The sequence below is a fragment of the Petromyzon marinus genome, chromosome 38, assembly GCF_048934315.1.
Source record: "Petromyzon marinus isolate PM22_M1 ecotype Great Lakes invasive population chromosome 38, UKy_Petmar_22M1.pri1.0, whole genome shotgun sequence".
NCBI lineage: Eukaryota > Metazoa > Chordata > Hyperoartia > Petromyzontiformes > Petromyzontidae > Petromyzon > Petromyzon marinus.
The window spans coordinates 11,972,462-11,994,749 of NC_133704.1; the positions used below are offsets into that span (position 1 = coordinate 11,972,462).

The 22,288-nt window shown below is 53.2% G+C and overlaps 1 protein-coding gene across 1 annotated transcript in view; it reads left to right on the top strand.

Annotated features, from left to right (window-relative positions):
- The window catches only part of LOC116950308 (mediator of RNA polymerase II transcription subunit 13-like), an 88,553-nt gene that overhangs the window by 44,339 nt on the left and 21,926 nt on the right, over positions 1–22,288 (top strand). Inside the window, 11 exon segments of the mRNA XM_076072472.1 lie at positions 4,930–5,014; positions 5,841–5,924; positions 7,796–7,941; positions 9,048–9,311; positions 10,545–10,700; positions 13,850–14,078; positions 14,809–14,913; positions 15,554–16,810; positions 17,811–18,039; positions 19,409–19,496; positions 21,102–21,229. Coding sequence (XP_075928587.1) covers positions 4,930–5,014; positions 5,841–5,924; positions 7,796–7,941; positions 9,048–9,311; positions 10,545–10,700; positions 13,850–14,078; positions 14,809–14,913; positions 15,554–16,810; positions 17,811–18,039; positions 19,409–19,496; positions 21,102–21,229 — 2,771 coding nt within the window.

A 22,288-nucleotide genomic window follows, 5' to 3' on the forward strand; every position in this document is an offset into this window, starting at 1 on the left:
AGAGGACTTTAACTGCTGCTTAATAGACCTTATCATGCCCTATTATACCATTTAAGAAGTCGGAGCTTGGGGTTATTCTATTCGCCCTTTGGGGGGGCCCCCAAGACCCCTGCTCCTCGCTATCATTATTACGTGTGCCTCTCCTGAGCGTGGGCAGGCGCCGTTACCGCCGCCATAGTGGTCTGGAGCCATTCCCCGTGCACCTGGAGGTGCATTTAGGGGTGTCCTCTGGCACCTATACTTCTGTTTAATGCCTTTCTGTAACTGTCATTTGAGGGGAGCCTTCCATGGCGTTACCCATTGTATTTCCATATGGCATGGGGTACAATAGGAAGGTGCTGATAAGTGCCCTGGGGGTAAAATGAAAATGTTGGCTCCCCTGCCTGTTAACCGTCGATCACCCAGTGCTGCCCGTTCTTCGAAACAAGCGACAGGTTTTGCTGATAAATCTAGAGTCTCGCCGCTTCACGTGATGGAGCCTGAATATGTAAACCTTGACAAACAGAATACCGTACCTGCCAGGGTACTCTGTCTCTGACGACACCACCCCTCCCTTCCTCCCTCTTTGATGGAGGAGGAGGATTTGAATTAGTGCCCACGTCGGTTTCTTTGTTTAACAACAATAACACCCACCGACAACAAAGACAACAATCCCATTTCGCACGAGGTGCCAACCTGCTGAGAACAGCAGGCGATCGTGGCTGGCTCTGACTTTTTTTTGGCAGAGGTCTCATTCTGAATTGGACGAGTGGCATGAACGCCGTTCATCGACTTTGTTGCGCTCTTGTGGCGAGCGCCGTGGATTTGGGCTGTCATTCCACAATCTCCTGGTGTTTCCGGACACAATCGTACCATCTGTTATCTGATCTTGTGAGGAGTTGATCTCCTTTTAAGGAAGCACCTGCATTGGTACATTCATGCAGACCTGTCTGTGATCTGTTATCGGATTGTCTTCATTTGATTGAGGAACTAGCAGATTACTTGTTAAATGCTGGCATACGTTTCCCATCATTTGACTCCACCGGCAGATGTGAGGATACTTGGGCCGAATGAAGCCCGGTTGCATGCGCTGCCTCTGTGAATGCCCGAACAACTCCTGTTTGGCTGGGTGGTGGCTAGAGGGAGCTGAGTGGGTCAAGTAGACTGTTAAAGTGTTCTGTGGGCCAACAGATGTGGTGCAGGGCAGGAGAAGTGTTTTGATGAGATACCTGAGAGAGATCCAGGCAGGTATTTCACTCGGACCCTCTGGATACTTGCGAAACCACCAATAGCTCGGCCCATATAAACTTTTCCACCATCTCCGCACTTTGCCTTTGTGGATCAGCACTTCAGCTTTATCGGGATGGGCCTTCGCCCGATTTAAATCAAGGTTCAACCCAGGCTCTTGTGAAGACGAGACTTGACACGTTTTTTGTTAGTTTTATTTTATAGCGTGTAAGAAATTGACGGATATAACTTTTGTAGTTTGGCAACTGATAGGGCGCGGCCGGGGGGTGTGTGTGTGTACGTGTGCTAGAATATTATGACATGTTAATTCACATACTAAAGTAAACTGAAGGGGAGAACAAAAAACTATCTCGAAGGGAAATGATATACAATTGTTCATGGTATTAATATTGTAACTGGCTGGATGTTGTGTTAACCCCACCACCCACTGTCTGAAAAGGCTGTGCTGGACCTTTGGAGGCCCCTGTCCTGGCAGTTTGAGGGATACTGCCTTGGTGTTGGCAGTGTGCCTTGGTGTAATGGTTAGAACACTGTGCTTACAATCCAGAGGTCACCGGTTGGATCTTATCTTATGTAGGTTTATATAACGTCTTACTCCAAGGCCGTTTACAGCAATTACAAAATTGTACATCAGATAGTGATTGCGATTTAAAGAGTGGGGTTATGAAAGGTGGTGGTGGAGTTATGGTGACAGGAGAACAGGTGGGAGTGGTTAAGGAGGGGTTATGGTAAGGGGTAATGACAGTGATTGGGGCAGTGGTAGGGGTGGTGGTAGGCCTGATCGTAGCTGGTACGGGGGGGTGGTAGGCCTGATGGTAGCTGGTAGGGGTGGTGATAGACCTGATGGTAGCTGGTAGGGTCGTGGGAGGCCTGATGGTAGCTGGTAGGGGTGGTGATAGGCCTGATGGTAGCTGGTAGGGGTGGTGATAGGCCTGATGGTAGCTGGTAGGGGTGGTGATAGGCCTGATGGTAGCTGGTAGGGGTGGTGATAGGCCTGATGGTATCTGGTAGGGGTGGTGATAGACCTGATGGTAGCTGATAGGGGTGGTGATAGACCTGATGGTAGCTGGTAGGGGTGGTGATAGACCTGATGGTAGCTGGTAGGGGTGGTGATAGACCTGATGGTAGCTGGTAGGGGTGGTGGTAGGCCTGATGGTAGCTGGTAGGGGTGGTGATAGACCTGATGGTAGCTGATAGGGGTGGTGATAGACCTGATGGTAGCTGGTAGGGGTGGTGATAGACCTGATGGTAGCTGATAGGGGTGGTGATAGACCTGATGGTAGCTGGTAGGGGTGGTGATAGACCTGATGGTAGCTGATAGGGGTGGTGATAGACCTGATGGTAGCTGGTAGGGGTGGTGGTAGGCCTGATGGTAGCTGGTAGGGGTGGTGATAGACCTGATCGTAGCTGGTAGGGGTGGTGATAGACCTGATCGTAGCTGGTAGGGGTGGTGATAGACCTGATGGTAGCTGGTAGGGGTGGTGGTAGGCCTGATGGTAGCTGGTCGGGGTGGTGGTAGGGAGCAGCAGTGTAACAGGATGGGCTCGGGCTGGGGTCTCAAGCCTGCGGCTCTGGAGCGGCACGAGGTGGCTCTTTCAGGAGCTGCTTCGTGACCGTTATTTATTAAGGAGCCCACCGTGAGTCTCGTCTTCGCCACGTGCATTGCGGCTCTTGGGAAAAAAATTGGTTCATATATTTTTGTTACCGAATTCTAAAAATTGTGCTCCTTTTATTTTGGTGGTTGCCGACCCGTGGGCTCGGGAGAAGAGAGATGGATTGTTGGGGTTAAGTCGCGGCACTGCAAACAACGGTGCAGGTTTCTTAAATCCTACCCACTGCTTCTGTTCCACATAGCAGCCAAAACGGGAACACCAAATTTTGTAGGTTGCGTGTGGGGAGGAGAAGGGGGGGGGGAAGGGAGGGGTGGGGATACTTAAATAGTCGGGTACTCGCATCGCTTTAAACAGTTTAACACGTAGTCTTTCGCGACCAAATGTCTTTAAACCCGCCACCACCCGACACGGCCAATTGGTAAGGTTTGTCACGTAAAAACACTACTAATTTGCTGTGGCGGGTTTAACGATCTTAACCCAAAACAAAATTCTCTATTCCAACCCAAAGACCTCGGCACATCCACTCAACCTGGATACCGTGGGCCAAACTACCAAGGCGCACCCCCTCCGTATAGGTGCTTGCTCTGGAGCTGCCTCTAGTGGGGAGGCCCTTTTGCCAGCAGTGGTGTGCGTAAGCAGTTACAGGCCTTTGCCTTTAACGTTCTGCAATGAACTTTCCATCTTGGAATAAGGAAACTTGTTTTTCAAGAAAATGGCCAACTGCCTGTATACATAAAAAAAACATCCTAGCCCAGATGTGTGTTAATATTTACATTTGCAACTGTTGATTGACACGTGCCCCATGCCCGTGTTGCAAGTAAATGGCCATATGTTATTGTTAGCACGGTTGGCTGCGTACGCTGCGAAATAAGTTCTGCACACATACGTTGGTTGAGGGAGTTATGTTGAGGTTGCTCTTTACGTAACTGCGTGCCATCATATAGTCGAGAGGTTTTTTTGAATGCTTGCATGTGAATCTCCCTGGTGTCTGGAATAATTCCAGGCGGGGACATCGCTTTGCTTCGGGACACGATAAAAACACAAATTTTTGGTGTGTAATTAGAGGTTAGAAGCCAGCCAGTAACCGCAGCAATATGTATCCAGCGAGAAAACCTCTTATTAGATTGGCACAATGGAGGGGAACTTTTCGCCGGGCAGCAATTCTGGTTTGTTTGTAACCCCATCTGTTTTAGTCCATTGCCGCTGTTCACATGAGTGTGCTAATCGTATTCCAGAATTTTTTTAATGCTTCCATGTGAATCGCAACCTGCAGCTGCCGCCTGATGAGGCTGGTTGTGATTACCAGCGAAACATCCCGGTACTCAAATTGTAAACGTTATGGGTTTACTCCCCAACACAACCAGTGTGCTGCTAGTAACAAATTGGCACGTTTTGTGTTACGTGACAAACCCTTGCTAATTGGCTGTGTTGGGGCGGTGACGGGTTTAACGACGCATCTTTACGCGATCTCACCCAGAATTGTCTCGAATGGATAATATTGGCCGCGAAAGCTTACTGTGTGTTTAAGCTCACAGGGGTGTTCTCTATCGTTGACGTTAGTGTACCTGTCGCAGGGCCACGGGCATAGGCAATGTACTCTTTTGACGTGGCCACTTTGTGCGCCTGCCCCATACCGCCTGAATACCCCCCCCCCACTCTCTACTACCCACAATGCCTCGCTTCCTTCTCTGCACCACGAGGGGGCGCGGCGTGTGGACAAAGCCGCCGCCGCGGCCTTAATTATCGAATATTGTTTGATAAACAAAGTGGAGTCACGGCAAAGAGGAGAGGGGTTACAATTATTCCCGTACCTATAATCTGGTTTCCACCCCTCTTTCTGCTATCTGTTCAACTTTGAAGCACTGTTTTAAGCGTTCGTCTGAAATATAAGTAATAACCACGTGGCGGCTTATCGCTTGTAGCTGTGTGCTGTGTCAATTTATGGAGCCTAGACCACCACCACCCCACATTCCCCTTCCACTCATGCAAGATGCTTTTACTTGAGTAGGAAGTCTGTTTGTTTTGACCTTTCTACGTCGGTGAACTAATCGTATGTGTGCATGTCGCACATTCACCCCCTTTTGTGTAGGTGAAGAAGAAGGCTCCTGGGATAATGGACTCACGTACGAATGTCGCACGCTGCTCTTCAAAGCCATCCACAACCTGCTTGAGAGGTGAGCGTGTACTCTACGCGCACACGCGTGTACTCTACGCGCACACGCGTGTACTCTATGCGCACACGCGTGAGCGCGTGCGCATGGGACAACCGTGTAGACGTGAACACGTCTGCGCGGTCGTCTTGACAAGGCCGAAAGACTTGGGGGGGGGGGGGGGGGGGGGGGGGATGCGTGTGGGATCCGTTTAATCGAAAGCACGTTTTTGACTGGCGTCACGCTTCTGCGGGCATCGGCAAACGCCCACAAGCCATTATTAGAATTTGCCAAATTGTAGGTTGTAGGCTCGGGCCAACATTAAACTGAACTTTTTATTTTGCCAGGTAAGGCCCACTGAGCTGTATAGTTGTCTTTCAGAAGCAGCCTGGCCATCACAAATGATAGCTCAACGAAGTGACTACTCTATAAACGCGTGATGTTGATTCTAAATGTGGAGGGAGAAAACTGGTGGACCACAGGTGTCGGGATTAAACCCACAACCTCCTGCGTTACCAGGCAAGGTCAAATTAAAGCAACTCCGGTTTCTTCCCATGCACTATTTATTCTCTGCGTTTGAGAAAAAAAAAATCTTAACTTCCTGGATGCAAACCTCTGCCCACTCCTGAAATCTAAACATTTTATCGGAAGGTCTTTTCAATGTTCGGTTGAATCCTCTGTTTGTGTGTGTGCGCAGCCCATCTTTAGCATGAGTGGTAAATACATTTTATGGTTTGTAAAAAAATATATATTTACTTTTTAACTGCTTATTAGTTTAATAAGAATAGTTACACAAAAGAAACAATGTTACGGCTGAGGTGCTAATTGCGCGTTTCGTTCGGCCCTCCAGGTGTTTATTCAACAAGAGCTTCGTCCGCATTGGCAAGTGGTTCGTGAAGCCGTACGAGAGGGATGAGAAGCCAGTGCAGAAGAGGTGAGAGTCCATCGCTTTGCCCTGCTGTGTGTATTGTCTCTGGTTTGGCCTGCACGGTGTTGTACACCTGTGCTCTCTCCTGTGTTATGCACAGCTCGCTGGCCGGACTACTTTGGGTATAGCCCGCAATCCGACCTCTGTGTATACCCTGCTGTCCCAACCGGCTGTGTCTACACCCCGCTGTCCGGCTGGCTGTGTGTATACCCCTGTCTGGCCGGCTGTGTGTATACCTCGCTGTCTGGCCGGCTGTGTGTATACCCCGCTGTACGACCGGCTGTGTGTATTCCCCTGTCTGGCTGGCTGTGTGTATACCCTGCTGTACGACCGGCTGTGTATTCCCCTGTCTGGCTGGCTGTGTGTATTCCCCTGTCTGGCTGGCTGTGTGTATACCCCTGTCTGGCCGGCTGTGTGTATACCTCGCTGTCTGGTTGGCTGTGTGTATACCCCGCTGTACGACCGGCTGTGTATTCCCCTGTCTGGCTGGCTGTGTGTATATCCTGCTGTACGACCGGCTGTGTGTAGCCCGTGAAGCGTCTGCTGTCCGGTCACAATTGGCCATGTGGTTCTGGGCATCTTCGTGCTCTTGCTTGGTAGCAACGTGAGCAGGGAGAAATTCTCTCCCTCCCAAATGTGTAGCCCCTGGCCCCCCAAGGCCTTAATTAAATACTACTACGATTTTATTATATATTTTTTTTACTTACCAGGTAAAGCCCCCCCACTGAGCTTTGTAGCTATTTTTCATAAGCAACCTGGCCACCGCAAATTATAGCCCCAACGAAGGACGTGGCTTGCATCATGCCAAATCGTCGAAATGCATGTTTGTAAATGCGAAGGGAAAAATCCACATGACCACGAGGAGAGAGAGACTTGCAAACCCCAAATATACAGGTGTCAGGGTTGGGATCGAACCCACGACCTCCTGGAAACGGGGCGAGCTAGTTAACATCTCCTAGCCACCGCAGCGAGAGTTTCCCCTGTTGTGTTTTCCCCGATTTGGTTCAGAACCTGAATTGAAATATTTCTTATTTATTTATACTGGAGGAGTCATCCCGTTTATCTTGGGATAAAAATGGAGCTTTGGTAACCGTGCATACAGCTCTAGGAACCCACACACACCGCACTACCAACTCGGCAAACCCGATATCGGTGGCGAGCGATATCTGAACCAATCCTTCGGTGACATAACAAAATATCAGTTTTACATTGGTCCTTATTAAGTTATATTATTGTTCCTTAAGAGTGGGTGAGGGTGGCGGTGAATCGTGCCGCTAACTCCCTCCGAAAACCGAGCTCAGGCGAGCTGAAGTATCGTTTATAGTTATTTCAGCAGCTGCCAGCATGTTCTGAAGGTCTCGATAACTCTGCAAAACCTGGATTGTGGCTGCAGGGAACGAAGCACAACAATAACACAGCGTTCCCCTCCATCTCCTTCCATCATAAGTTGGCAACTTATGCCCGGGGGGACGTGTGTACTATCAATAGCTCGGGCTCACCTCGGATACCCTCAGAACGCTACGGATTTCCGACTCCCCCGGTGCCTGGAGATGTTTGTATCTCCGCACCAGAGAGCGCAGTAAAAGCGATATCTTCATGGGCATCTTCATCGGCACGCTGAATGCAAGAGTTTAGACGGGCAAGAAGTGCTGCACTGGTGGTACGGGAAGCGCAGTTTGCTTTGCCAGCGCCGCGTGTTCACCGCTGACTCGCAGAGCATTGTCGCGTTCCGCCCGGCACTACGAGGATAGGAGCAGAGTCTCATTGGCCCTCCCCTCCTCCTCCTCTGGGCACGCAGCTCACTGTCGGTCGTGGCGTCTCCTCTCTGTTCCCTCGCCCCGCCCCCCTCGGCCCCCGCCTTGTCTCCGTGGTTGCAGCGAGCACCTGTCCTGCTCGTTCTCCTTCTTCCTGCACGGGGACAGCAACGTGTGCACGAGCGTGGAGATCTGCCAGCATGCGCCGCTCTACCGCCTGGACGTGGACCTGCTGGACCTGGCCAGTGCTTCAAGCTCTCCCCTCAACGGTAAGGAGACGCGCACCCACCCCCCCCCCCCCGGGCACACCCCGCTGGCTCGCGGGCCGAGGTCACCGATGTGCCGTCGTGTCCGGCAGTGGCGGGGCGGTGGTAATTGGCGTTAAACAAAAGTGTTAAAACGATAAACTAAACTATATAAACTACTTAGGAGAGAAAGACACGCAAACTCAATATACAGCAGGCGTCAGGGTCTGGATGGAACCCGCGACCTCGTGTATAGCAGCCTATCCGGACTCACGGGGGGTGGGGGGGGGCCTTGGTTTGGCCTGCTGCGCCACCAATGAAAATCGGTCTAAATCAATATAATAAAATCCTAAACGGCTCTATAAATCACACACAGGTAAATATAGTCACACTTTAAACATCTCCATAAAACATTACAAACGCGTGCGACGTGTAGTGAAAGGATATTTGTGTTGGATGCTTTTTAACACGATGTAAGGATATATATAAAAAAAATAGGTACTGTACGGGCATGCACGTCTGCACTGTACACACTGGCTGCATTGATGTTTGTTTTTGCTGCCTTGCCCAATCTTGCCTCGCTTAACGCAAACATTTATTTGTGTTTAGTGACTTGCTTTGACGGTGGTGTTCTCTCTCGCACTCCCGATTTGTATTTTTGCAATTGTTTGCCGTCGTCTGACCCCGTCCATACCGTGACCTCTGTTTAAAAAAAAGAGCTTCGTAGCTCATCGGATTCCTTCTACAGTCTAAATGAGGATGATTCTAATTGTGATGTCTGGGGGAAGTAAAAAAAACGGACGTTGGACGCTGACGAAAACTGTAGCGAAGGAACGTGGGAGAGAGACGGCTTTAGAGAGACCGTCGATGGGGGGCTGGGGTGGTTGGAAAACGCGTGGAGATGACGACACTTCCGACGCCACCTACCGGGCGCGAGCGCGAATTTCAGCTCTGGGTGTGGGGCCTAGAGAAGGGCGGCTGGTGAGAAATAATTCCAAACATTTAGCTGACGTGGTTCTAGTTACATGCGAAAGTACGGCCGGCCGAGGGGTTTTCTTTTTTTACTTTCACCTGGAGTATTTGGTAATACCGGCGAGCGTGAGATCCTTTTTTCGACTTTTGTTCCGCAGTGATCCTGAGCCCGTATGGCCTGAGCGCCGTGCTCACGGGCCAGGCGTACAAGCGCAGCGACGCCAGCACGCGCAAGCTCATCGAGGAGTGGCAGCAGTTCTACCCCGTGGTGGCCACCGGCACCGTGGGGCCCGGCAGCAGCTCCGGCTGGGACGGCATGATGGGCGCCGGCGCGGCGTCGGCGGCGCCAGGGGGCGGAGAGGACGGAGCCTCGGAGCCCATGCAGGATGAGGACGCGCCCGTCGCGGTGGAAGTCCTCGTCGGTGAGTGAGGCCCTCCCTCGACCCCCCCATCGTCACGCCCCCCCCGTGCTTACCCCCGTGGCGGTCTGCCTCCTCTCATTAGCTGCCTTGGTGAACGCTGCCTTGGTTTGCTGTGTCTCGTGCGGCTGAATACGTCTCTCTCCACAGGGTCTCCAGTGAACCCCGTGGAGGGTCTTCAAAGATAGTGTGAACGTAGCAACAAGTCGCTATTGCAAAGGTCCTGTTGTCTGTAGAATACGTTTCTCTCGGTGAAAATAGGCCCGAAGTGATTTTAAATTGGAGATGAGGGAAATGTTCCAGTTAAATTGATTCGCGTGTCTGACCGCTGGCTTTAAGATGTGCCCATCGATGTTTTTTTTCTTTCAGAAGGCTCCGTACATCCTCGGTGCAATCTCTGATCGGAATATATTATTTAGCAGGCTTGATGCTGGTGGTCTCCAGTGAGGTGTTGCATTATAGCACCGACACTTCTCAAACTTGTTACATTGCCCGAGTTCCTTCAACTTCTTTAGGTTTATTTCGCTAAGGCCCATAGAGCCCCAGCTCTGGCTGGAGTTGATGCGTCACGGCGGTGCCGCAGCGTGTCCTTTACGACGCCTGTGAACGCCGCCGCTGCTGCTGCTGCTGCCGTGCGTAACGACGAAATCCCCCTTTTCAACCATCATGTTAACGCGCCGCGCAATGAATCCCGTTGACAGAGTTGGATTGCTGCTCGCGGCCACCATTGGTGACGGAAATATCTGAACCCGGTCTTGGGCCCTCCCCTAGGTCGACTCGGCCTTGGAATTAGTTCCTGGTGCATTGTGTGTAGACAGCGCCGGGGAGACACGGAGGCAGCAGGGCTTGGTGCTGGCTGTCACCCCCCCACCCCACTCCCACCCCCTCATGTGCCTTGCCGGCCTTATTGGATGCTCGCCAACAGCACATGCCCTGGCAGTCTGCTCGTGGCTATATGTCGCGTGCTTTCGGACGCGCCTCTGCGGCCGTCTGCAATGCTTTTCCTTTCCCATGTTAGGAAGCCACTGGAGCTATGCACTTTCGCATCGTCTCGATTGAACCGCTTGTTTCTTCCGAATTACTTTTTGTGTTTAGTTTGTCGTTCCCCCCCCCCCCCCACCACACACACACACACACACACCTCCGATTAGCACCGTTCGCTACGTGCGGCGCGAAAGGAGGGCCCGCGTGCCGTGCCGTCCTCACGTGCGAGGCCTACGTTGCGCTCTGCTGCAGGCGGCGTGCGCATGGTGTTCCCGGCGGCGCTGGTTCTCGTGCCGCAGAGCGAGGCGCTGCTGCTCGCCCCGCTCTACCCACCCGGGGGCGCACGGGACCCCACGTCGTGCGGCACGCTCACACCGCCCACGTCGCCCCCGCACGCCCTGCTGGCCGGTACGCACGCACGCACGGGCGCGGGCGCTCGGCTCGTAACCCGCTTCGGGCCCCCCCCCCCCCCTTCCTGCAGTCACGCTGCTGCTTCCCGTGTCCTTGGCACCTCCCCCCACTAATTCGTGTGGACGTGCACAAAAAAAAGCACAAAAAAAAGCATTTTTTTTGTGCATTTTTTTTGTCAATGCACTGCTGGATAAGCGGCCCCTCCCCCACGACGTTTGTACCTGGATCTGCATAAACCCACCTGCAGTACTGTACCTCCATGCAATTCCCCAGTGGGAGAACAATCAACCTCCCTACTCCCGGTGATTAAATTAATTGGTGCGATTTGGGGTCACGGTTACGTTTTAAGAATGCCACTTTTTTTTTCCCAACGTTGCTGTGAATGACGGCGCCTCCCAGTTGGTGTTCCGTCAACCCGTTTTGTTGTACGTGCGGATGAACATCGATTCCTGCACATGCTATTTTATGCATTTATTGCACGCTTAAGAATCCATGTTTCACGAATCGTTGCCGTTGTACCCCCATATAATTTCCCCCATTCCATGAAATTCCCAATGTTGTCTTTTTCCTCCTCTTTGCTGGTTAGTCTACCGGTTGCTCGTTGGCCTTAACTCGTAGCAGCTTTCCGTTCGGGTCATGGAATGTGATGCCGGAGAGTTTTGTGGTGGAACACGAAGTGCCCTGGCCCACTACCCTATAAAGCCATCATTTTTTCTACATCACAAAGAAGGTTGCAGCCAAGGTTTTCTCTTTAGCCATCTGAGCTAAAATAAAGAAATAAAACATACTTTAAGTGAATTAAAACCCTGGGCACAAGCAAGGAACTTGCACGGAACATCCTCATGCTGTCTCTTCGCCCCTAAGTGCGTTGCTTTGCCTATCACTATCGTTCAATAATTACCTTTTCCCCACACACGATAGAGATGACAAAATAACTACTAAATACTCAACTGTCTCTCTGAGCCCCCCCCCCCCCGTGTTCCTCCCCGTGACTCCCAGCTCCATCCTCAATCTCCTCCAGCGCACCCATCTCCTCCGCATGTCGCCGTAGCTCCGTGCGTGCTCCTTCGTCCTCCTGGCTCCGTGTGCCCCCAACCACACAACCCCCTCGCGTCGTTTGTTACCACATTGATCTGCCATACAGACCTGTGTGCTGTCTGCGTTGGTTGTGGGGTCCTACCCTAGGTTTGTGTAATCGCAGCTCTGAGTGTTCACGAACCGCCAGCGTCGTACAAACCCGCGCGTGCGCTCTTTTACTCGCGCTCCGTCGTTGCCTTCCCTCTGTGCTTTATTGCTCTGATAATTTCTAAACGAACCCGAGGGCGTTGTTGTCGATGCCAGCCTTTCATTCTTGAAGTTAGAAATCCGATCTCCTGTGTCCATATGCTGTTGATGAAGCGGTGAAGACGCGTCGAGGTATTTACCATCTTGTCCAAAAAGCCGTAGATTTCTCTTAACTCCTGCTGCAGTGGCTAATGTGGCAATGTGACCTGGCTGAAGACGGGATGGATTTGGCTAGAGGAGGAATCGTGCTGCTTGAGAAGTGGAGTAGTTTTTCTACGACTATTTCCAGCGCTCTGGACAATATTGTGCAGATAAGATATTTTATTTGTTGTCTGCTTGACCTTTTAAGTACCGGACAGACACGTGGCGATATAGGAAATTGGGAGATAAAAAAACAAACATCCCTTACTGGAACCGTAGTGCAACTCTATGCCAGTTTTGAGTGATTTAATGTAATGTAATGGTCCCATTGAATCACATTGGTGGCTCAGGGAGGCCAAAGGCACACTCTACTGTCTGTAGCCTGAAAATATATTTTCTTAAATAAACGGTGCGAGGTGCGCGATGAATCGGAAACCCCACGGGACTAGGGGGGGCGGGAGATCACGTGTTGGCAAAAGGAAAGTACGATGAGGAGACGCCGCTGCTGGCAATGGCATTCCCCCACCAACGCCAGTTGGCAACCGGGGAAATCTCTTACAGTGTTCTGCTCACCCATGGTGTGACCTCACTCATTTTGCCGTTTACCAAGAGAACCCACCGTACCGTCCCCAGTATTTGACGACGCGTTAATTTGAGCGCAAATCCGATAGCCGGTGACTGAAAAACCCCTTTCTGATAATTTTCTTCTAAAATGTTTTTGAGTTGGCATTCGGGTCTGTTTCTGCCTCAAAGTGCCCCCGAGTCCTTGGGCTGTCCGCAATGATTTGGGTTGGAGGCACGACGAACTGGGAGTGTCAAACGGCAAAAATAAAGCGACATTTTTGTTGCTAAATTTCCACTCGCAGTGACGGAAAAACCACCTGGCCCACTAATCGTCCGCGCATCACGGAGACTGTTCTAACTCAACATCCAATGCGGTGGCGGGGGGGGGTAGTGTGGCCAGCGGCACCGTCTACAACCTGCATGTGTTTGCCTTCCTTGTGCGCTCGCGTTGACCACGTTGGCGCTGTACCTACCGATGTTTACTTTAGGCCAAGTATACTCCTCGGGAGAAGCTCTCAGGGGAACGTTCGCAATTTTCTTCGCTGTTGATTGTGGCACGGAGTCAAACCGCCGTTGGCACGGTTGCCTCTCCGGCTCCCGCTCCCATTTTATGTTCGGGAAGAAAGAAAAAACTTCACTCGTCCATCTCCCCTTCACCACGAATCACATAAACTATTTTTGTTTTATTTTACCAGATACGGTTCACCGAGCTATACAGCTCTTTTTCAGAAGCGACCTGGCTATCACAGATGATAGCTGAACGGAAGTGGCTTATCACGTGGAAATGTACAGGAGCCAGATACTCTGTACGCGTGATGCTGATTCTAAATGTTGAAGGAAAAATCCACATGACCATGGGGGGAGAGAGACACGCAAACTCCACATATACAGCAGGCGTCAGGGTCGCGATCGAACCCACGAACACCAGTATACCAGGAGAGGTCGTTAACATCTCGCCACCGTGCCGAGATGATATCCAGAGTGGGCAGAGAATTTCTTCCCATTATCTGTGAATTCCACAATAGTCGCTCGATTGAACCAAGTCATTTCTTGAGCCGCCCCAACTAGAAGACACCTGTATAAAAAAAAGACCTTCATAGCCTTATCAGATGTATCTAGGATACAATAAACAATTCTGATTGCGAATTTTCCCGCAGACTACTGCGTGACCATGCCGATGTCGCGGTCGGGAGGGCCGGGCGGCGCGGCGCCACCGGACGTGCCAGGTGGTATCCCGTCGGCCGCGGCCATCGCCGCGGCCGCGGCGGCGGCATTGGCCGCCGGAGGCAGCAGCCCGGGCCACGCTGGCGAGAGCGCGCACAAGTGGGCCAACTGGATGGTGGAGCACTCGTGGGAAGAGTACAACCAGGACAGGACGCCTCTCAAGTGAGTGGCACCATCGTGTGCCGGCAACGACCCCTGCTGCGCTCTCGCGTGTTACCAATCTGCCTGCCGCGCTCTACGGCGTAAATATGAACGTGCCGTTAAACCCGCCGCCACCACTCGACACGGCCCATTGGTATGTAAGGTTCGTCACGTAAAAAAACGTGCCAATTGGTTACTAGTTCAGCACACTGGTATGTTGGAGAGTAAACCCACAACATTTACAAGACCCTCGCGGGCCACTGGGTTTACACCGGGTGTACTGAACGAGGGCGATTGGCACGTTTTGTTTACGTGACAAACTTTACTAATTGTGCTGTGTTCGATTTAACGACGATTTCGCATTTATGCGATCTATCCCGAAAAAACCTTTGATGGCTAATATTTGTCGCGAAAGCCTACGTGTTAAACTGAGTTCTTCACTAATTGTCAGAGGGGGGGGGGGGGGGTGGGGGAGACACTCGCTGACAAGACATCATCGGTGTGAGGGCCGCCACATTTGAAACCATTATGGGATTTGACAGCATCGCGGTGATGATGCGGGGTGTGTGGGGGGGGGTGTTCTTACTCTGTGTCTTGTCGGGAGCCGCACCTCGGGGGCCGCACTGCAGGCCACCAGTGGCACCGCGGGGCCTTGCAAACGAAGGGCACTGCTCTACGTGTGTGGTTCTCATGACGTGCAAAGGGGGTGTGATTTTTCAAGTGCGCTGGTGCCTCGCGGTCGGTGTCCCAGGCGTACGCGCGCGATGGCGGGGTCGGACGACGAGGCGGCGTCGAGCAAACTCACATCCTGGGACTTCCTGGAGCCGTCGAACCGTACGCCATGCTGCTGTTCAAGGTGCTGCACGTGACCGCTGAGCTGCAATAGCGGAGCTACACTCTAGATTGCACACCGCACTCGTATTATTACCTAGACTATTGCTATGCCTGTCCCTCTAGAATGCACACTGCACTCAATTATTACCTGCACTCTACACTGGCGGACCCTCAATAGGACGCACACTGCACTCGTAATTTTACGTACGATTAGCCAGGGAAGACTGCGAGCTTAAGTTTGCACGAGCCATTTGAACAAGTGGATGCAACTGCGAGGAGTATCTCTTGCGAAGTTCTTCAGTTCATATCACGGACAGCACGAAATTGAAGGGAATTATGCCATGATTGCCGATGTGTTTGAGGAAGGACCTGGCTTGGAGAGAGATGCTTACAAAGCAGTTCAGCTGTGGGTCTACTCTATGAACAACTCTTAAGAATTATTTGTTTCTTTCGCATTCCACTCAGACAGTATCGTTTAACCTTCAGTAGAAGCCACTATTTAGGCTCGTGTCACAGCAATGTTGCCACCAAATGGCCCCTTGGATGGCCACTGTGTTGAACCCTCCAGAGACGTCAACCTATGGGCGGCGGCGAGGCTCTTTCCCCAGGTTTGCCGTTGTGCCGAACGTCCCCGACGGACTCTTTGACTCCGACCCCAACAGGCACAAGGTGCAGAGGCAGCGAAGCGGCGGTGGGCAGCTGAGCGCACGTCCCGCTCCCCTCTCGGGACCCTCCGGACTCGGCGGCGGAGGCGGGAGCTCGGGGCCGTTTGGCTCGCTGTCGCAAGGCCCTGGCGGTGGCTCCTCTTCCCTCCCCACCTCCTCGAGCTCCACCTCTTCGTCGTCCGGCTCCGCCCTCCCCTCGTCCAAGCACAAGCCCTGCATGGAGAAGGGCGACAAGGGGGGCGGGGGCGGCGGGGCCGAGCGAGGGACCCCCAAGGCGGCGCGTCCCTTCACGCCGTTCCACCACCGGGCCGAGGAGAACGCCGCGGTCGGCGGCGCCGGCGGTGCCGGCGGCGCCGCGGGCGCCGGCGGCGGTCCCGGTGCCGGCTCGGCGGGTCTCCTGCTGCCCGAGCTCGAGGCCATCGGGGGTGGCACCCCGAGGACCGCACACCATCACCACCACCACGCCGGCAAGGCCGACAAGCTGTGGTCAGCCGGGCAGGCGGGTGGCAAGGCTGCCGACGGCGGCGCCGGAGGCTCCGGCGGCGGGCCTCCGTCGGCCGCCGAGGTGGTTCAGTCGCCGTCCCCCCTGCCCCCCACGCTGAGCCCGCATCCCAGGTTAGGCCGAGACCTCGACGGCGTCGACGGTGTCGACGGCGTCATGCAGGGTGGCGGCGGTGGCGCCGCCTGCTCCGGTGTGGGAAACGCCGGTTGCGTGCCCGCCGCGGTGTTCTACCCGCCCGGCGGTCCTGCGCACGTGACCCCCGTTTTCCACGGCGGCGAAGACTCCTCCTCCCTCAAGGCCGGCCTGGCGGCGACGGCGGCGTCAGGGCAGCAGCCGTCGCAGCCGCCGCTGCACCACCCTCACCACCACCACCATCACCACCACCAGCAGCAGCAGCAGCAGCAGCACGGCGGGTGCCACCTGGCGCTGCCGCCGGGCCAGGAGCTCGGAGACACGGCGCTCTACGCGGGGCTGTGCGCTCCGCAGTCGCCCACGTCCACCGACACTCGGTCGATGGCGGCAGGGGCGACGGTGCCGGCGTGGTCCGTGTACCAGCTGCCCTACGACTGCGGGCCGGGCTTTGGGCCGCCCGGCTTGCCCAGCAGCAGGAGCAGGGAGCGGTGTGACGGTGGCGCCGGCGAGGACGGGGAGGGGGGCGACTGCCTCCTCCTCCTCGGAGGCGGCGACGACGACGATGACGACTACGCGCAGGCGGATGAGGCGGAGGCGCAGACCAGCATGTTGCTCACTGCGTACGTAGCACCGTACTTAAACTATTTAAACTATTTTAGATTTTGCCACGTAAGGCCCGCTGAGCTTTATAGCTCGCCTGCAGAAGCGACCTGGCCAAAAACGATAGCTCGACGAAGTGGCTTATCGCGTGGAAATTTACGGCGGCCAAATACTCAACACGTGATATTGTTGAATCCAAATGTGGAAGTAAAAACCGGAGGATCCGGAGAATAATCCACTGGGGGGGGAGAGAGATGCAAACTCCAAATATAAAGCAGGCGTCAGGGTCGGGATCGAACCCCCACGATCTCCTGCCTACCAGGCGAGGTAGTTAACATCTCGGCCACCACTTGCTCGGCCTTCGCTGAACAAGCTTGCACGACGTAGCCCGCCACTTGAGCCGGTACCAAACCGGGACTGGCGGAAAAAGGCAAAATCTCTTTGAAATATGTTCGCGGCTTGTTATATGGAGTGGCTACTAGTACTACTGCTCTAGTTCCCTGCGTAAGGAATGTGTAATTGCCTCCAACTGGCCTAGGGCTGTAAGCCGAGAGATGATAAACGGGCCCGTTGCTTAAGCAGCTAAATACATTTTCGCCCATTTTCGACGTATGTGCGTACGTGCGCGTGTTGAACTTCTTTCGCGCCATACGCAGCCAACCGTGCTAACCGGGAGGTGCTGGAGAAGGGCAAGAACAACAACAACAACCGCCGTTCGTTGACGCTTGCTGCGTTCGTACGGACGCTCAAAGTCAGTGGCGTTTTGTGACCGGTGGGCGGAGCGTCGGGGGGGGGGGGTGGGGGCAGTGCCGCCTCTTCCAACACGTCCGGTTGGACGCCGTGCGGAGCGCCCGCGTAGCGGGGAGGACCCATCCACTATAGCGGCGGCGTTGAGCAGAGCACGCGGCCCCGTTCAAAAACCCACACCGTTAACCCCGCTCTCTTGTCTCCCGTCCCCTCGGTCTCGTTCGATGTTTCTGTCTGTGGGGGGGGGGGGTTGGATTCGTCCGACGAGCGCAGGCTGCTCTTGCAGCCAAGCAAGCGGCTGAAGGTGTGCGAGGAGCGGCTGCAGATGCACCGGCAGATGCACTCGCGCGGCGCCCACCCGCGGCACGGCGGCGCCGCCGACGCCACCGCCGACCCGTACGCCTTCAACGACGTCGACGACCAGGTCAGCATCGGGCCCGGCAAGAAGGAGCGGCCGGGAGGCGAGCGCTCGGCCAGCAAGAGGGCGCACCCCGACCACCGGGTGAGGTGGCCTGCGGTGGCCACGCGTGCGAAGTGGTGCGCGTGCGTGTGTAGATGGGATAGAAAGCAGTACCGTATTCTCCATAATATGAGACGCACTTTCCCCCCCCTGCAATTTGCAGCAATTGTTGGTGGGGGATTTGGTGTTAGGAGGGGTGGCGCAAGGGTTTGCGCGCCGCGCTCGAACCCGGCAACCCGGGTTCGATTCCTTGCTCACGGCCGACTCGGTCTCAAATGAGTACCTGGTGCGGTGTGTCGTAAACACCGCCACTGGGGAGACACAGCCGGCCGGGCGTGGTGCTGGCCACCCACCCCCTCGTGTGCCGTCCCGGCCTTTAATAGGTTGTTTGCTAACCGCACTTGGCCCAGCATTCTGCTAAAGCTACATGGGGATCTTTGTCTTTTGTGTGGAAAGCCGGTTGGTACAGTAGGGAGGCACAGGTGGTGTATCTGCCAGTCATCTCGGTCAACCCATGGCACCTGTGTCTGTCCCTCCTGTGAGCGAGCCTTCGACATTTCACGTGGCCTTTAATTGCACAGCCTGGCACAAACGCCATGGTGTGATGGTTGTTGTGTGGGAAGCGGTAGTGTAGTTGTCCAATGCTCTGCGCTACATCATTGACGTACCTGTCCCCGAAAGTTATGCAGTGTAGTAATATTCGCACTGCGGTTCCTTGTTTTTTTATTCCGCGCTTCTTTACTTCAAACGCGAATCCGAATATTTATTTGTCCTGGAGAAATCCGATGAGCTATGAAGCTCTTTTTTTTACCCCACCGATGTCGAGTTGGGGCACAGTGTCAGAAAGTTACGAGAACAAACGATACCAAAAAAGTACATACAGTAAAGGTAAGAAAATCACAGAAAATAAATTAGTAAAATAGATTAAGTACATAAGTTCAAACTGCATGAGTACACCGATTCCCAAGCTTCGGCAAGGGAGCAACGCAACATGAAAGGCAGTCACTCGCCACAACAAAAGCAACCACACACGGTAGTTCCTTTGAAATTGCACATTAACATTGAACTATCGATCAACGGTAGCTAAGCAAGTGGCTGAAAGGATCAACGTTACAAAGCCCATTTTTGCAAATGCAGTTGTGTCCAGCACTAATCTTCTGCTGCTTCTAATCCCTTACTCCGGTGGCGTCCTCTGCACTTTACACACGGCAAACAATTTGCATCACCTCTCGCCAATCCCAGTCGAGAGTTTTTTGTTTGTTGCGTGTACACGCGCATGCGTGTCTTATCATTACCGCGGGAACGTTTTGTTCGCGAGCGGCCTGCATGCTTTGTGTTTGTTAGCTTGTGCGTTGGGTTTTCCGTGTTGACGTTTGTGCGTTTGCATGTTTTTGTGTTGTGTTGTTCACAGACGGAAGGTCATGGTCTAGCGCCTGTGATGAACTCCTGCCTGGATAGCAAAGACGCCATGTCCATATTTAGCCCCGCTCCCAAGTCCGGTACGGTGCCCGTGTGTGGTTTGTGTATGGTGTGTGTGTTTTGTGTGTGCGTGTGGTGCTTGTGGTGTGAGTGTGTAGCATATGTGTGTGGTGTCAGTGTGGAAGGGTGTATGTATGGGAGGGAGTGGAGGTATGCTGCACGTGGGAGTGTGTGGGATGTTGTGGGTGTATAATGCGTGTGTGGCAATGTGTGCATTATGCGTGGGGAGCAGTAGTGTAGCGGTTAGCGTGTTGCGCTACGAACCTGGCGACCGGGGTTCGATTCCCGCTCACGGCCAACACCAGTGATGATTATTTTAGCCAGTCCTGTACCCCTCCTCTAGATCGACTCGGCCTCAAATGAGTAGCTGGTGCGATGTGTAAACATCGCCACTAGGGAGACAAAGGCGGCCGGGCGTCGTGTTGGCCACTCCTTCATATGTGCTCGTTTAACAGCACTTGCCCCCAACGCTCTGTTAAGGCTTTATGAAGGGTCTTTGTCTTGTATGTTTGTGTTATTGCTGTGGCTCATACCCACAAGGCAACATTTAGCATTCATACTGCAACGCGTCTTGAATATCAGGATAATTCAGGCATTCGATGCGCTATAGTCACTGGCTCTGCGTCATTCGAGTCTATTCAAATGAACCCTTTCCTGTTCCGATGACGTACATGAACTTCGTCAGTTTTTATTCTGTTCCGATTCTGTACGTGTACGTCATCGGAACGAAATCGAATAAATTCCGAACGGAATTGGAAGTAGAAGGCCATGCGGGGGAGGGCCTGTGGCACCGTGTTGGCACCAGCTACCGTAGTGTGGTCATGTCGCTACAGTTATCTGCGGTGAAAAACAGCGGCGCTACGCCCCTCTTAAGTAAAGTTTAACGCTGAACCGCTCGCGCGTTCCGAGATTCAGCGGTCAATGGGACACCCACACCCTGCAACTAGCAGACGTCTCGGAAAGGGTTAAGATTAGGATCTCGGTGTGCCTGTGTGTGTTGTAGGTGTCCCACGTGTGCGTACGTGTATACGTGTTCCACGCGAGGCAAATAACGTTAATTGGCGCGTCACGTTGGACTTGTTTTAATAATCCTCGGGCGCGTGCAGCGGTTTGTATTTAAAATGAAAGGAGTAAATGATGAACATGGACAGATGTAGCGTGTGCCGGTGGCTCGCGAGAACCGGAGTTTGGGAAGCCTCTTGGCTGGAGTGCAGCCGTGAGAGATGTTGGAGTGAACCGGCGGAGTAGTCTGGCTCGGCACATGACGTTATGACCCGTGCATCATAACGGACCGTTATTATAGTGCACCGATATATTTGTTGGTGTTGGAATTAACCTGCTTTGCTCTGTGGTGTGATGTTCAGGCATGGTCGCTGTTCGAAATGCCAGAGCTGTTTTTAACTATCGGTGTATAAACAACATGCAGGAACATCAATCCGAGTACCATCTAAACACACTCGGGTGCTGCTAACGATCATACCACGGCGGCATCGCCTTTACGGCAAAATAATTTAAAAAACACCACGTGCTTACTTCACCGCACTTGGCTCGAACGATATCCTAAAGGTTAAGAGATGTTGAACTTTGGTGCGCGTGTTTGTGCGTGCGCGTCTGTGTGCCTAAAGCGGACACGAGGCCCCGCAGCAGCTCGACGAGCCTCATGAGAGAAGTGGACCTGCGAGTGTCCTTTGAGGACCTTGAAAATCTCTTTGACAACTCCTCGGATGACGACATGGGGGTAAGGGACGCACGGGTAAGGGACGCACGGGGGGGGACACACGGGAGGGCGGGGGCACACGGAGGGGAACGCACGGATGGGATTTCTCCAGGATTAAATAGAGATTCTGATTGTCTGGCTGCTGCAAATATTATTTTATTGTTATTCATAATACAGATTGATTGTTTTGGGTTAGATCGCATAAATATAAACGTCGTCAAACCCGCCACCACTTGACACAGACAATTATGTAAGGTTTGTCACGTAAACAGAACGTGCCAATTCATCACTAGTACAGCACGCCGGCGTGTTGGAGAGCAAATCCACAATATTCACAATGGGAGTACGACGTTTCGAGCATCATTGGGCGACAGCCAGACTTTGTATTGTTATTGTTTGCAGGGGAAAGCCTTGCCGAGTGTTGGGGTTCTTTTTCAGGTAGGTCCTGCTAAGTTTACGCAGCGAGGGTGGTGATGACTAGTACGCGCCGCGTCCCTCATCAGTGAGACTACAGCGGTCGCTCTCGGTTAACTGTTACATCGGTGAACGTTTTTTTGATGCGGTTAACTTGGTGCTGAGCCATGCCCTCGGCCAATAAATGATGCCCTTTTTACGAGAGTTGAAACCTCAACTGCCTTTGTTTACATTATAACGTTTTCTGTTTTGGCGGTGGAAAACGGCTCTCTTGCAGACTCGGTCATCTTTGTTTGTAACTTGCAGGTGAATTCGACTCGTGGTTATTTCGGTTCATTGGGGCTTTCATGGAACGGATTAGAAGCGTTAACCGAGGGACTCCTGTAATTTGCGAGGCAATTGGGACGCCGGCACACGCGCCCTCTGCTCTCGTTCCGTGTCACGTCACGAGACCTTTAATGCCCGCCCACTACAAAGCGGACGACTGTGCTTGAACGCCACATTTTTTTCAAACGAGTGCCGCTACCGCCGGTGCCTTGTCGCAGGAGCCCATTGGCTCATTGGTCAAACCCCCAATGCACACGAGCGGAGTTTTTTTTTTGGTTTTCGGTCCGCCTTCACTGTTTGTCTCCTCTGCTCGTCTGTGTCGCGACTGTTCCCCTTGCTGCCACGTGCTCGCTC